Source organism: Pituophis catenifer, unplaced genomic scaffold, assembly GCF_029215685.1.
Source record: "Pituophis catenifer annectens isolate HBS135680 unplaced genomic scaffold, rPitCat1.0.hap2 SCAF_14, whole genome shotgun sequence".
Taxonomy (NCBI): domain Eukaryota; kingdom Metazoa; phylum Chordata; class Lepidosauria; order Squamata; family Colubridae; genus Pituophis; species Pituophis catenifer.
Genome location: NW_027256894.1, coordinates 11,526,683 through 11,542,002, shown reverse-complemented (window position 1 = coordinate 11,542,002; position 15,320 = coordinate 11,526,683). Strand labels below are relative to the sequence as shown.

General features: G+C 42.4%; 1 protein-coding gene across 2 annotated transcripts in view; it reads right to left on the bottom strand.

Annotated features, from left to right (window-relative positions):
• AGBL1 (AGBL carboxypeptidase 1) overlaps window positions 1-15,320 on the bottom strand; it is a 680,934-nt gene that overhangs the window by 566,636 nt on the left and 98,978 nt on the right. For both annotated transcript variants that reach the window (XR_011601025.1, XM_070953407.1), the window contains exons 9-15: window positions 13,720-13,793; window positions 10,574-10,690; window positions 9,895-10,472; window positions 8,064-8,147; window positions 7,530-7,616; window positions 5,835-5,983; window positions 3,039-3,126 (exon numbers count right to left, since the gene is read on the bottom strand). Coding sequence is in view for 1 of the 2 variants with exons in the window: in XM_070953407.1 (XP_070809508.1) it covers window positions 3,039-3,126; window positions 5,835-5,983; window positions 7,530-7,616; window positions 8,064-8,147; window positions 9,895-10,472; window positions 10,574-10,690; window positions 13,720-13,793 (1,177 nt within the window). In the remaining variant the exon portion in view is untranslated. The remainder of the gene's footprint in view (window positions 1-3,038; window positions 3,127-5,834; window positions 5,984-7,529; window positions 7,617-8,063; window positions 8,148-9,894; window positions 10,473-10,573; window positions 10,691-13,719; window positions 13,794-15,320) is intronic.

Sequence of the window (15,320 nt, the reverse complement as noted above, 5' to 3'; positions counted from 1 at the left end):
GCTACCGGTTCTCCGAACCACCCTCTGCCATCACTACTGGATCGGGTGATCCGGTCCGAACCGGGAGCATTTCACCCCTGCTCCTGATCTACATCCATTTTTTTTCTTAGATAATATCCAGAAGCCTCTTCAGGAAGAAATGTTGGAAATTATTTTCCTTCAATATTCATCTACTCTGGTGGCACACAAAGCCCTCTCTGTGGTCTTCAGGTTTCCAGGGCTTTGGAAGATCAACTGGCCGGCATGCATGTGCATGCTGGAAACCAGAAGTCCAGATGGCTGGTGCGCACATGTACACTGGCCAGTTGGTCTTTGAGTTTCCGGGGCTCCAGTGTGCGTGAAGACCACCTGGTCTTTGAATTTTCAGGGCTGTTGTGGTCCGCCAGCAGCCTGCAGAGCTGGCAGTGGAGTCGGACAGCGATGAGGCTGAGGAAGAACATGGGCCAGCCCTGGAGGTTAGGGAAGGTCCGGATGAGGGCTCAGCGTCGGAGGCAGAGATGGGGCCAGGACCATCAGGGAGTGATGTGTGGACTTCGGAGCCTCCAGAGGCTGACAGTAAAGAGGCAGAGGAACAGGAGGAGCCTGTTCCTAGTGCATGTATGAGAAGAGCTGCCAGAAGGCAAGAGCAGCTAAAGCAAAAAGGACAACTCGGGAGTAAGGCCAAGAGATGATTGGCCCCTCCCATAAGGCTTAAAAGACCAGCAATGGCTCTGGGCCTCTTTCCCAGAAAACAACTATTGAGAGAATTGCTTCTTGTTTGGCTGTAGTTATTTCTTCTATTCCTGAACCGTTGCCAAGAAAAGCCTTTGGCAGTTTGCCTAATTATCCCAAGGTCAGAGATAAACTAAAGACTGGTGTTTTGAGGACTTTGCTTTCATTTAATTTAGAATATGCTGAGAATGAGTTAATTCTCAGCTGTTTTAATAAAATCTATTTGTTTTTTGGAACTGTTTTGCATTTAATATCAACTACGTGGGCATGGGTCACAAGGGCTCTGGCATGCATTCCGGTTTGGGCACTTAGTGCCGAAAAGGTTTGCCATCATTGTACTACACCAATGACCAGCCTACCTCAAATATCTGAAGCCACCTCCTTTCTTTAATGTAGGATGGACAAAAAGTAACTCTTAACATGGAGTAGAAGACATTTTTCCCCTCACTGAAAACTTCAACAAAAATGGGAATATCTGAAATGTTTAGATACTGAGGCAACTTCAGTTAAAATGGTGGGTTTAAGAATTAAGTGGAGAATACGCATGTACAATTGTTATGGCTTGTCCCCACATTTCTCCCTCCCATCAAGAATTTTATGGACATGAGTAAAGTGAGAGATTTTGCAAATGTTCAGCAAATAGCAATAGCACTTAGGCTTATATACCGCTTCATAGTGCTTTACAGCCCTCTCTAAGCGGTTTACAGAATCAGCCTCTTGCCCCCAACAATCTGGGTCCTCATTTTACCCACCTTGGAAGGATGGAAAGCTTGAGCCTGGTGAGATTCGAACTGCCAAACTGCTGGGAGCCGGTGATCAGCAGAAGTAGCCTGCAATACTGCACTCTAACCACTGTGCCACCGCAGCTCATTGGGTTGTTGGGGTGTTGTGGGTTTTTTTGGGGGGGAAGTCGGATGGGGAAACAATATAGGTGGCATTATTTGGGCCCTTTAATACTAGCTATAACCTTCAGAATACACTTCCAAGAAATATTATGGAATAAGAAGAGCAATAGATCTGAGGTGCCAACTAGATTTTGGAACAATTAAAATTCAGGAACATAAATTCAATGACAGATTTGTAGCTGTTCAGAGCACTATGGTATTAAATTCACTCTATTTCCCATCCAGGGAAAATGAAATGGGGAGAACCCCATTCCATCATCTGCAACCAGGTTACAATTAAGAATTTAATTGTACTTCCATAATTTAATTGCACCAGTCAGCGGTGATTTAACCATGACATAGTAACAGCCTTCTTAATGCTATTATGGCAGTAATCAAACTCTATATGCTTGCATCTGTTTACAGACCTGCTAGGGTAGAAACAACTATTCATGCTAAGAGAAACTGGAAGTAACAGAATCACAGGTTCTTTGAAAGGACCTCATTATTTGAAGGACTGTCTTTTTCCAGCTACATCTACTTGACTACTAGAGAGGGAAGGCAGGATAGGCTATGGATCCTTTCTCTTAAGGAGGTCCATCTATCCCTAGTGCCGCATAACGGGGTGAGCTCCCTTACTTGTCCCAGCTTCTGCCAATCTAGCAGTTTGAAAGCACGTAAAAAATGCAAATAGAAAAATAGGGACCACCTTTGGTGGGAAGGGAACAGCGTTCCGTGCGCCTTTGGCAATATCCTTCAGATAGTTGGGGACTAGAATCTCCAGAGTGGCCATGCTAGCTGTGAATGTTATGTTGTTAGTCTCCCATTATTTTGGAAAGTCCTAAAATAGGTACCCTATTTTTTGGAGTATAAGACGCACCGGAGTATAAGACGCAGCTTAGTTTTGGGGGAGGAAAATAGGGGGGGGGAATCTGCCTACCAGGTATCCATCTGGCTAGTGTCCTTAGTCTGGTCAGCTTCAGCACATTAGTTTGCTGGCTTTTTATCCCCTGCTTGGGGGTAAAAAACAGCTTCTAAGGCACAGCTGAGAGGAAGCAGCAATGAGAAAAGCAGGCAAAGCACGGGGGAGAGATCGCTTCACTCGGCTAGCGCTTAGTTAGGGCTGGAAAAAAAGCTTCTAAAGAACAGCTGAGAGTCGCAGCAAAGCATGGAGATTGCTTCACTCACTAGCAGGCAAAGCTGGGAAGATCACTAGTGCCTCGTTAGCGCCTTGTTAGGGCTGAATGTTAAGCTACATTCGGAGTATAAGACGCGCCCAAATTTTCAGCCTCTTTTAGGGGGGGAAAGGTGCATCTTATACTCCGAAAAATACGGTATGCAATACAATGAAGTAAGTAGCATTAATAGGCAGAACTATACGGAACGACTATAATTAGCAGGAGGCTAAAATGTCACACAAGAAGAGGAATACCAGACACTTACTTGTAATAACTGATATCATAGCCCACCCGAATCCAGTGAGGTCTGCCCTGCAAAGCTTCCTTCACTGAATACATGACTGGTTGCATACCTACACAAAGAAAAGGTGTTTGGGAGGGGAGGAAGAGAGATGTGATATGATTTCCACTGCAGTGGAATGGGAATAACTGTTTTACATATGGCACATTTAGGGATGAAGACAGAAGTAATGTGGTTTTTTTTTTAATATCACAAGGACTTTCTGATCCACCTCCGCTGCTGACAAGCTGAAATGCTCTGCAAGTTCAAAGGAAAACCTTTTTTGTGCCAATCCTAGACTGTATGACTTTGATTGAGTTGACCACCTCTGATGTCATCAAGAATCTTTCCGGATGCCTCCGAATGGTTTTCCATTTGGGGAGAAATGAAAAACCGTTTGATGCTTGATCCGATATTTGATTAGTTCTGTGCATCAGTAGTTCAACCTGTACAACTGGAAGTGCCTCGATGTTATATGTGAGACTACAAGTTCTCCTTTCATATTATTTCTGTTTTCAACTTTCCTTGAACCGAAGCCATTGCCATTTCTCTGCTTGATATACATCAAAGTGTACATTATTGCAGTCTGTGCCATAACCAGGGGTGGGCTGCTGGGGGCTCACAGGGGTTCAGGAGAACCTCTAGCTAAGATTCTGTGCAGTTTGGAGAACCCCCAAATACCACACCTGGCTGGCCCCGCCACACCCACCCCACCCAGCCCCTCACAGGAGTCCCCACACAGCCCATTTTGGATGCAGGTAAGTGCAGGGCATGCGCGGAGGCTCGGGGAGGGCGAAAAAACAGGCCTACCAGAAGTTCCGGAGCCTGGGGAGTCTGTTTTTGCCCTCCCGGAGGCTCGAAAAAAGCCCCTGGAGCCCGGGGAGGGCAAAAATGCCCCCCCACCACTGTGGTGCAGGAGGTTGACTAACCGGGCAGAGAACCCCTTGCTAAAATTTTTGAAGCCCACACCTGGCCGTAACTCCAAATTGCTTTGATTTTATAAAACCACCATCCCCAGTTCTGACTTGCTCCTGTTCAGCAGGAAAGCTTTATTAGAGGACAACTGCCTTGCACAAGACTTCCAATCGTACAGAATAACATTTGGCTGAGCAAAACCTCAAGTGCTTTTTCAGATTTCAGAAGTCGGTTAGGTGTCCAGAGCACACATCTGCTTCTGTATCTCTCCCATCTCTCCAATTTTGTAAACTTTGGACATGAAGCTTCCCTCCTTTCGGGATCTGATGGCAGAAAGGGCAACAGTAATTCTCACAGAGAATTTTCACTGCTTTCCCCAAATTGCAAGATCCAGGAAACTATAATTTTTAAAAAATTGGCGGGTTTGAAAACAAGCTTGGTTGTAATTTCTGCAGGTTATATTATTAAAGAAAGTATTAAGATTTCTACTGCAATAAAATTGGTATTATGTGATTTCAGAGTTCCATTGCAGTTGAGGGCATTGTCTTCCAGGGGCTTCATTCCTAGCAGTTAAAACCAAGTTTCCAAATGACAAAATCCTCAGCCTCCCTTTCTATGCCTCCCCTGTGGCTGATATTTGAAACAAGTGAGGATTTGAGTCTTCTGACTTTTTTTTTTTGCCTTCGAATCATAGTTGTTGTTGTTAGTTGTGAAGTCGTGTCCGACCCATCGCGACCCCATGGAGAACGTTCCTCCAGGCCTTCCTGTCCTCTACCATCCTCTGGAGTGCATTTAAGCTCACACCGACTGCTTCAGTGACTCCATCCAGCCACCTTGTTCTCTGCTGTCTCCTTCTTCTTTTGCCCTCAATCTTTCCCAGCTTTAGGCTCTTCTCCAGTGAGTCCTTCCTTCTCATTAGGTGGCCAAAGTATTTGAGTTTCATCTTCAGGATCTGGTCTTCTAAAGAGCAGCCAGGGTTGATCTCCTCTAAGACTGACTGATTTGATCGTCTTGCAGTCCAAGGGACTTGAAGGAGTCTTCTCCGGCACCATAGTTCAAAGACCTCAATTCTTTGGCACTCAGCCTTTCTTATGGTCCAACTTTCACAGCCAAACATTGCAATGAGTCATAGTTAACTTCTGTTATATCCATAGTGATGTCTCTCAAGTTTTCTTGGCGATATTTTCAGAAATAGTTGACCATTGCCTTCTTCTTTCTAGGGCCGAGAGAGAGTGATTGGCCCAAGATCATCCAGCTGGCTTCATGCCCAAGGCAGAACTAGAACTCCCAGTCTCCCAGTGTTTTCTTTTGGAAAAAAATTGCCTTCCAAAACTGACACCCAGTTTCTAGCCTCGGCCCTTTAATCCATTATACCAAACTGATTATCTTTGACTTCTCTTACTTTACTTATATTGGATGACAGCATAATAATAAATAATAAGTAAATACTATCTGAACTATTCATTGGTGTCTTTCATCCTTATTCGCAACTATTGATTTACTCCAACTTTACATTCTGCCCACTTTGGGTAACTTTCATTTTCTCTCCATGCCCTCATTTGTCTTATAGCCAGAGAAAGAAAACATAGTTTTCCATTCATTCTACCAAAGAAGGGGATTTTTGTTGTTGAATTTTAATTTATCACTTAGATTTATCACTTTGATTTACCTGCCCAAGGAAGGAAGTGGCTGGAATTCCATGTAACTAGACACCAGTATGGAAACTATCTCAGTACACAATAAGAAAAGTGAAATAGAAGAGCTCTGGAGGATCCATGTTTTAAGGGCTCATTCACTTGACTTTCCCAGGAAAGGGTTTAACCACAGACAAATAATCAACCCGTCTCTCAATATGACAACTCTTACCATAATTAAACTGGCTGTTTGGCTTGTCACAGTTGATGACATTGAAGCGGTAAGGAATGGCAGACTTCATGGCACTGACCTCAAAGTAGAACCATTGATGGTACTGGGCATTGTTGATGTCAGGGTTGAGGATCAAATCATATTCATACCTGGAACACAAAGCACAACAACAGAGCAATAGCAATAGCACTTAGACTTATATACCACTTCATAGAATAGAATAGAATAGAATAGAATAGAATAGAATAGAATAGAATAGAATAGAATAGAATAGAATAGAATAGAATAGAAATCTTTATTGGCCAAGTGTGATTGGACACACAAGAAATTTGTCTTTGGTGCATATGCTCTCAGTGTACATAAAAAGACAAGATACATTCATCAAGAATCATAAGGTACAACACTTAATGATAGTCATAGGGTACAAATAAGCAATCAGGAAACAATCAATATGAATCGTAAGGATACAAGCAACAAAGTTACAGTCATGCAGTCATAAGTGGGAAGAGGTGGGTAATAGGAACGATAAGAAGACTAATAGTAATAGTAATGCAGACTTAGTGAATAGTTTGACAGTGTTGAGGGAATTATCTGTTTAGCAGAGTGATGGCATTTGGGAAAAAACTGTCCTTGTGTCTAGTTGTTCTGGTGTGCAGTGCTCTATGGCGTTGTTTTGAGGGTAGGAGTTGAAACAGTTTATGTCCAGGATGCGAGGGGTCTGTAGATATTTTCACAGCCCTCTTTTTGACTCGTGCAGTATACAGGTCCCCAACGGAAGGCAGGTTGGTAGTAATTGTTTTTTCTGAAGTTCTAATTATCCTCTGGAGTCTATGTCTGTCTTGTTGGGTTGCAGAACCAAACCAGACAGTTATAGAGGTGCAGATGACAAACTCAATAATTCCTCTGTAAAACTGTAAAGCGGTTTAGAGACTCAGCATATTTCCCCCAACATTCTGGGTCCTCATTTTACTCATCTCGCAAGGATGGAAGGCTGAGTTAACCTTGAGCCGGTGAGATTTGAACTGCCAAACTACAGCTAGCAGTCAGCTGAAGTAAGCCTGCAGTGCTGCAATCTAACCACTGCGCCACCTTAGCTCAAACATCCACAAGATACAAAGTAAGTTTGTTTTAGAGCACTAATTGGAAGAATCCATGGTATATTCATCCACATATTAGAGTCATGATACATAGCTAGCCAAGGAGAACAGTAGAAACCTAGAGACCTAGTCATCTGGCATGCACTGGGAAGTAGATGTGCCATAGGGCTGGGCAATCTGCTGATATAAGTGGATTATTTAGCATTAGCCTTAAGATATATGGTGGCTTGGCTGAATGGCTGGAACTCCAAACCACTGCATTCTACATAAGTCAGTGTCAATACCTGCACTGCCAAATATCTGTCTGTCTCCTGAAACAGTACTTTTGAGAGTGAGCATGACCAATTCGGTAATCTAGTAATTTCTTCCTTGAGTCATTTCAGTTTTCTGAAAATAACTTTTCTTAACAACCGTGCTGTGAAGATATTCCCCTACTAATATGCTGGGTTTCCAAAAAGTTAAACATTGTGGTCCATATTTTCCCCGCTAGATAATGTTGGCAAAATCATAAGCAACCGTTTGCCTTCCATCATGACCTTTCCCCCCAAACGGCCTGGAACATCTCAGATATTCTGCTGGAACCATTCGCAATACTTACTCCCGCACTTGGATGGCTTTGCGGAGATTCCCAGATTCAAATTTGGAAAAGAATTGTAAGCTGTTTTGTTGATCCGGATGCAAAGAACTGAAACAAAAGGCAACACGATTAGTGCAAAGCGGACTGAGAAATAGCTAGACCTGTTAACCACTGAAGAAATTAAGCAAAAAGCACTGGGACTCACAGAAACAGAGGTTGATAATGATTAGGCTCCCCATAGTTTTCTAATTGTATTTACAGCTGTCCTTTTTTGCTGGGAGAACGAGGTGGTTTATATAGAGATCCCAGTGCATTTAACTCTACAACCACAATCCTTTGATAGAAAATTACTCCCCAAACTAATAGCAAGATTTTCATACAAACCAGTACTTGAACCTGGGTTCCTCCAGTTCAAGTCCAACTATAGTGTCACCACACTACCTTGGCTTTGTCTTCATCCTGTCTCCAGAAGAGGACCCTCCAGGGAAGATTTTATGAATGTGCAGAGGGGGAGGAAGGATGTCAAGAGTCCATGACTAACAAAAATTCACTTACTCAGAGCTGTCTAAACTGAAGACAACTTGCTTGATTATATCAGCTGGTTGGACCACACGGCGGATGTCGTCAAATATTTTGGCCCTGTGGGAGGAGGGAAAAAAGAGCTGAAGTGGTGGTAAAGGACATGCCCAGAAGGAAACTTCTTGTTGGGATTCCTTTTTTAAAAAAAGAATATCTCTTTCTTTCACTCTGGTCCTGTAGAATAGGGGTCTCCAAACCTGGCAACTTGAAAATTTATGGACTTCAACTCCCAGAATTCCTCAGCCAGCAAGAGGAATTCTGGGACTGGAAGTCTATAGGTCTTAAAGTTGACAAATTCAACTTTATAGCAGGAGACCCCTGCTATAAAACATGGAGTGCAGGGGTGAAATTCAGCAGGTTCTGACAGGTTCTGGAGAACCAGTAGTGGAAATTTTGGGTAGTTCGGAGAACCGGCAAATACCACCTCTGGCTGGCCCCAGAGCTGGGTGAGAATGGAGATGTTAGGTTACGATCTCGTCTCAAATAAATTGCATTTCCAAACAAATAGTCTTTGATGAAATCTTTCATTTATTGAGCACAACAATCTGTCCCCAACTCCATCGTAGTCAACACTGACCAAACCCTCCCTTTCCGTTCCTCAATTCTCTGTGTCTCATTGGCCATCTTCCAAGTCACTCTCCCCATATCTACTACTTCAGCTCACAGGAATGTCCCCCCTCCCATCCCATCTCCTAGGGGATAATATCTTCAGGGAAAATAAGTAGGTGAAGAGTCAAGCGTATGCAGTATCCTTCCCCTGCCATGCCCACCAAGCCACACCCACCAAGCCACACCACGCCCACCAAACTACGCCCACAGAACAAGTAGTAAAAAAAATTGAATTCCACCACTGATGGAGAGCCATGTTGCAGCATTAAATGGTCCTAACTTCACAGTCCTATCCTATGCCTGAACACTTCAATCCATCCCCCAACTTAAATTTGTTCCACTTGTCACAAACAGTCTGCTGAAGTACTGCTTATTGGGTTGTGGGGAGATGTCTTCCCCAAAGGTATCACAGTGATTTCTGCTTTTCCCACAGCTCCAACTTTGCTTCCTTTGGCAGATGCTGCCTCAATATAGTAGTGGCCAAAATAGTGGAAACCTTTTGGGAAAAGTGTATTTTCTAAAACTAGCTAATAACACTACTTTTTTTTGGGGGGGGGAGTAGTACCCTAAAATTATATATCAATGGAGAGATAATTGAATCAAGAATGTAATGCAATAACTTTTAGGAAGAATTTGCTATTAGAATAGCACTTACAGTATAAAGAAGAAAAGTGAAACACGTAGAAAAAATGAGATATACAAAAATTATCACCATAGAAAAAAAACGAGATATGCAAAAATGATCCCCATGTCAGTTAATACTTAGTTGGGTAACCTTTAGCATGAATTACAGCCTTACAACATCTTCCCATGGAGGGAACCAAGTCTTTTATTTCTGCAGCTGTTATCATGTGAAACCAAGATTGAATGATTGCTTCTATTAACTGGGTTTTATTCTGACTAACCAGTTTCTTTAGTTGGCTCCATAGATTTTTAATTGGGTGAAGGTCTGGGCTATTCCCAGGCCATTCCAGCAGTGGAATAGGATTATCTTGAAACTCCAAAAAAAAAAAAAAAAAGTGGTGTTATTAGCCATCAAACTTCAAAAATACACTTTTCCCAAAAGGTTTCCACAATCTTGGCCACTATGTAGATACTTAGTGACAGCGTTGCTCGATATTTCCCCCACTGACCCCTTGCTATCTTCCTATCGCTATATCTTTACTACAGGGTTAGAAGTAAAGGGAGAGAAACTTACTTTTGGATGCCACATCTCCTTTGCTGTAAAGGCTGGCTATATGGAGGGGGTTGATGACCCCAGAGATCTGGGAATGCCAATACTCTGTAGTCTGGAATGGAGCGGGTGCAGTTAGCCCTTGCCATAAATAACCTAGGTTTGTGAAAAGGGATGTTCCCAGGATGCCTCTCCAAAAGCTTTGTGACCACTTCAGAAGCTTCTTCTCCCTCCTGGCAGCCAGATGCACAGGAATTCATATGTTGGAACTGGGACGTCTGCCTGTTCTGTAACCTTTCTTGGGCTCTATGACCCTTACTGGAGATTGTGTCTTTTCTGAAAGAAGTCACCAAAGGTTCTGATTCATCCAACGTTATTTTTTCAGGTTCTTGAGGTTTCTGCTTTCTTTCCTCTCTGTGTACTGGCCTCTCTAAAGTCCTCTGGATCTGCTTTTCTTCTTCAATACTTTGGTCCCCTTCTCGATTGCATTTGCGCTGGCACTTCAGGGAAGCAGCACATGGAATGACACGGAGGCAGGAACTGCTTAGGGTCCCAGGGAGGTCCGCAGAATTCAGTTCATCGTTGGGCTCCCATTCATTTTCCTTGAAATCGGGAGAAAAATCAGACCACCAACCATTATGGATCATTGCATACAGCAGCTTTCTGGAGGGGCTAGAAAGTCAAAAGCCAAGGAGGATCTTACCTGAATGTTATATTGAAGTTCAGGACACATGACTATATACTGATTCAGTTCCGATTCATGTCGGTCGAGCTCCGGCCTTGATAGGAGCTTGTTAATATCCTTCTCTAGATCATCGTCCTTTCAAAATAAGAATGAAAAGTAGGGAAGAAACCTTCTCCTTGGATTCATCTTCACCCATAGTCTTGGCTGAAGTCTACTCCCAGGGTTGGGCTGCTGGGGGTTCGTAGGGGTTCAGGAGAACCTCTAGCTAAGATTCTGTGCAGTTCAGAGAACTCCCAAATCCCACTCCTGGCTGGGCCCACCGACCCCACCCAGCCCCTCCAAGGAGTCCCCACGTGGCCCATTTTGGATGCAAGTAAGTGGAGAATGTGCACGAAGGCTCAGGGAGGACAAAAAACAGGCCTTACTGGAAGTTCAGGAAGGCCGGAAACGGGCCCATTTACAGAGGGCCTCTTGAGCTTGTGGAGCCCATTTTCACCCTCCTGGAGGCTCAAGGAAAGCCTCCAGAGCCCGGGGAGGGCAAAAACACCCCCCTCCCCTGTGGTGCAGTAGGCCGACTAGGCCATGCCCACTGGCCATGCCTACCCAGCAACAGGGCAGAGAACCCCTTGCTAAAGTTTTTGAAGCCCACCCCTGCCTACTCCTATTATATTCGATATACTATGACCACAACTATCACCAGTACAATAGATAAGGAATGTCACAGGATATTTCTGAATGATAGCTTCCTAGGGCCATGCTTCTTGAGATTCCTAGATGCATTCCCCAACTTCTGAAGGCCCCAATTCGTGAACTGCACTTAAATAAACTCTTTTGAGGAGATGGGGAGGAAGAAAGAAATATATAAACATTTCACCATGTATTTGGACTCATTGGTGGTAATTTTTGACGATAACAGTGGATCATATCTATCCACAATTATAGAATAGAATAGAATAGAATAGAATAGAATAGAATAGAATAGAATAGAATAGAATAGAATAGAATAGAATAGAATAGAATAGCATAGCATAGAATAGAATAGAATAGAATAGAATAGAATAGAATAGAATAGAATAGAATAGAATAGAATAATTTATTGGCCAAGTGTGATTGGAGACACAAGGAATTTGCCTTTGGTGCATAAGCTCTCAGTGTACATAAAAAGAAAAGATACGAATAGAATAGAATTAGAATAGAATAGAATAGAATAGAATAGAATAGAATAGAATAGAATAGAATAGAATAGAATAGAATAGGAGTAGAGTAGAGTAGAGTAGAGTAGAGTAGAGTAGAGTAGAGTAGAGTAGAGTAGAATAGAATAGAATAGAATAGAATAGAATAGAATAGAATAGAATAGAATAGAGTAATTTATTGGCCAAGTGTGATTGGAGACACAAGGAATTTGGTGCATATGCTCTCTGTGTACATAAAAAGACAAGATACATTTGTATCTTATGAAGAATAAGAAGATAACTATTAAAACAGATACCTGCTGGATGGCAATTTAGCCTTGCAGACATCCAAAAGTCAACCATCAGGACCTGTAGTTCAACATTATTTATAACACAAGTCTAGATATTTCTATAGCAAAATAAGATTTCTGTTCATAGAAATCACTGACTAGAATTCATAAAATGGAGAATTGAAGTTATGTATGTAACTACAATAGAATGATAATGGATAAAACAAATGTATAAGTAATATAGATAGAAGAAAGTCTTTAGATATGTAAATACTAAACAGACTAATTGTATATAAGTAATAAGGTATATATGATACTTATCTTTCATTTTTCGTATATATGGCACAAAGAATGCCAGGACGGTTACACCGTGTCCAATCTTTTAATATGTGTGTAATAAAACTTTAATAATAATAAAAAAAGATTTCTGTTCAGAAATAGCAAAATGATGATAACAGTAACAGAGTTGGAAGGGACCTTGGAGGACATCTAGTCCAACCCCCTGTTCATGCAGGAGACCTATACTAGGGATTCGAACCGCCAACCTTTCTGATCGACAAGTTCGGCGTCTTAGCTGCTGAGCCACCTAGCCAATCGCCCAGTTGTCAATGCATAAAGTATCCCAAGTTTGTTCCACCACGGATTTTGCAGTAATGTATGCTTAGATCCTGGTTTTCTCCCATCCAGACAAGAGTCAGACTTAAAACCAACTTCCTGTAAATATAGCGGTTATTATAATGTTCCTACAGACTTTGGCCTGATCTGAATCTTGCTTAGCAAGGTAGTTTTATGGCTGACTGGGGCTTTGGATCGCTTAGAATATCTGGCAGACATTCAGAAAGGACAAAAAAAAAATAAAAAATCCCTGCTGATAGCTCCTCCAATCTCTCATCTATTAAAAGTGAAATGAATTAAGGCTTGGCTACAAAATACATAAGGGGACGCGGTGGCTCAGTGGCTAAGACGCTGAGCTTGTTGATCGAAAAGTCGGCAGTTCAGTGGTTCGAATCCCTAGTGCCATGTAAAGGGATGAGTATCAACACTTCAAGCTGCATTTACTCTAGTGCTGACATAAGAAGGAGAAGCGAAGGCGTCTGGAAAGGGACGTTTGACTTTTCACCTACTTATTTTCCCTGGAGATAATATCCCCTAGGAGATGGGATGGGAGGGGGGAAATTCCTTTGAGCTGGAGCAGTAGATTAGGGGTAGAGTGACTTGGAAGATGGCCAATGAGTGCAGGGGAGTGGGGAACGGAAAGGGAGGGTTTTGGGTCTGGAAGTCAGTGTTGGCTGCGATGGAGTCGGAGTTAGAATGTCGTGCTTAATAAATGGGAGTTTTTCTTCAAAGACTTTGTTTGAAATGCAATTTATTTGAGACGACCTCGAAACCTGACAATGAGCTCCCGTTACTTGTCCCAGCTTCTGCCAACCTAGCAGTTCGAAAGCAGGTAAAAAATACAAGTAGAAAAATAGGGACCACCTTTGGTGGGAAGGGAACAGCGTTCCGTGTGCCTTTGATGTTTAGTCATGCCGGCCACATGACCACGGAGACGTCTTCGGACAGCGCTGGCTCTTCGGCTTTGAAACGGAGATGAGCACCGCCCCCTAGAATCAGTAACAACTAACGACATATGTGCGAGGGGAACCTTTACCTTTACTTTTACCAAACACATGGCAGCTTGCTACAAAACAAGATTACTTACTTCCTCCTTGTTTTCAGCGTCTTCACTCTCACAGTCTTTCTCAATCTCTTCCTCAGCGTCTTCATCAAAATAATCTGCAAAGAAAAGACAACTAAGCCGAGAATTAACAATCAAACTATCCAAAGAAATGAGCTCTTCCCCACATGGGTGGCTCAGGCACTGATAGCATCCACAACACAAAAATAAAAGAAAGAAAAACTTTCTTTCTTTTTAAAAATAAACTGTTCAATAAAAATTATTTTAAAAAATTAATAAGTCTCATCAAAGGAGAAACAATATAACTATGCATTTGTAATGGGGGGGGGAAGCAATATGCAAAACAAGACATTTTAACCAAAATCACAAGCAGACACTTGAGGGCAATTTGCACGCATCTTAAATAGAATTTGCTGTCTGCTCCACTTTTTTTTTTTTAATCTTTTATTCAGATGACATAATTGCAGGAAGTTATTAACTGATCCTGCATGTTTTTTTCTTAGTTGATGATTTGGAGCTTCCGCCATCCTGCCAAACTATGACAAGAGATCATGCTGCATGAGTTTTTTAAATCTCAAAGTTCTTCCCCTCCTCCCAACCAGCAGCCATACTGGTCATGAAGGGAAACCATCCCTCAGGACAATACTATCGCCAAATTAATAAAACGCTTACAAAATAACATGCAAGTTTTTGCAGTTCCAAAAACGATTTAATTGCTTCATTCCATCGTCCCTTCTTGGTTGGAATTTTAATTTTCCCTGCTACTTCCATCCCCATCCCGCTTCTTCATCATCAAGAATCTTGATCGCAGTGGTGAAATGTAAAATTTGTGACTACCGGTTCTGTGGGCGTGGTTTAGTGGGGGTGGTGGTAATGTGACTGGGTGGCCGTGGCCAACTTTTTTTTTTTTAACTTTTAAAACCATTTTTTCTACAACCTATTCAGCCGAAGAGGTTGTAAAAAAAATGCTTTTAAAACCCTCTGACGATCAGGCAACTCAGCTGGGATCGTCAGAGGCTTTTAAAAACTTTTTTTTTATCCCAGCTGAGTTGCCTGATCGTCAGAGGGGTTTTTTTTTCTTTTAAAAGCATTTTTCTACAACCTCTTCAGCCAAAGAGGTTGTAGAAAAAATGCTTTTAAAAGCCTCTGACGAGCCCAGCTGAGCCACGCGATCAAAAGAGGCTTTTTTTTTACTTTTAAAAGCATTTTTTCGGCCGAAGAGGTTGTAGAAAAAATGCTTTTAAAAACAAAACAAAAAAAAAGCCTCTGATGTTTGCGCGGCTCAGCTGGGCATGGGGGCGGGCAGGGATTTTTGCTACTGGTTCTCCGAACCACCCGCCCCCATCACTACCGGATCGGGCGATCCGGTCCAAACCGGGAGCATTTCACCCCTGCTTTATTGGCTTTACAGATAGAGGAAAATACTTGTAGCTCAGGGTTGAAACGAGGGGTCCTAGGTGCTCTCTGAGCTTGCTTATTTTCTTCCAGATGTTTCTTTACCCAAGATCATCAGTGCACTGATGTTGTTACCTAGATTGATAATGAAACGTCTGCAAGGAAACAACCAAGCTTGGACGGCACCAAGGACACCTCATTTATTGGCCTTGTTTGGCATATTCTTGTGC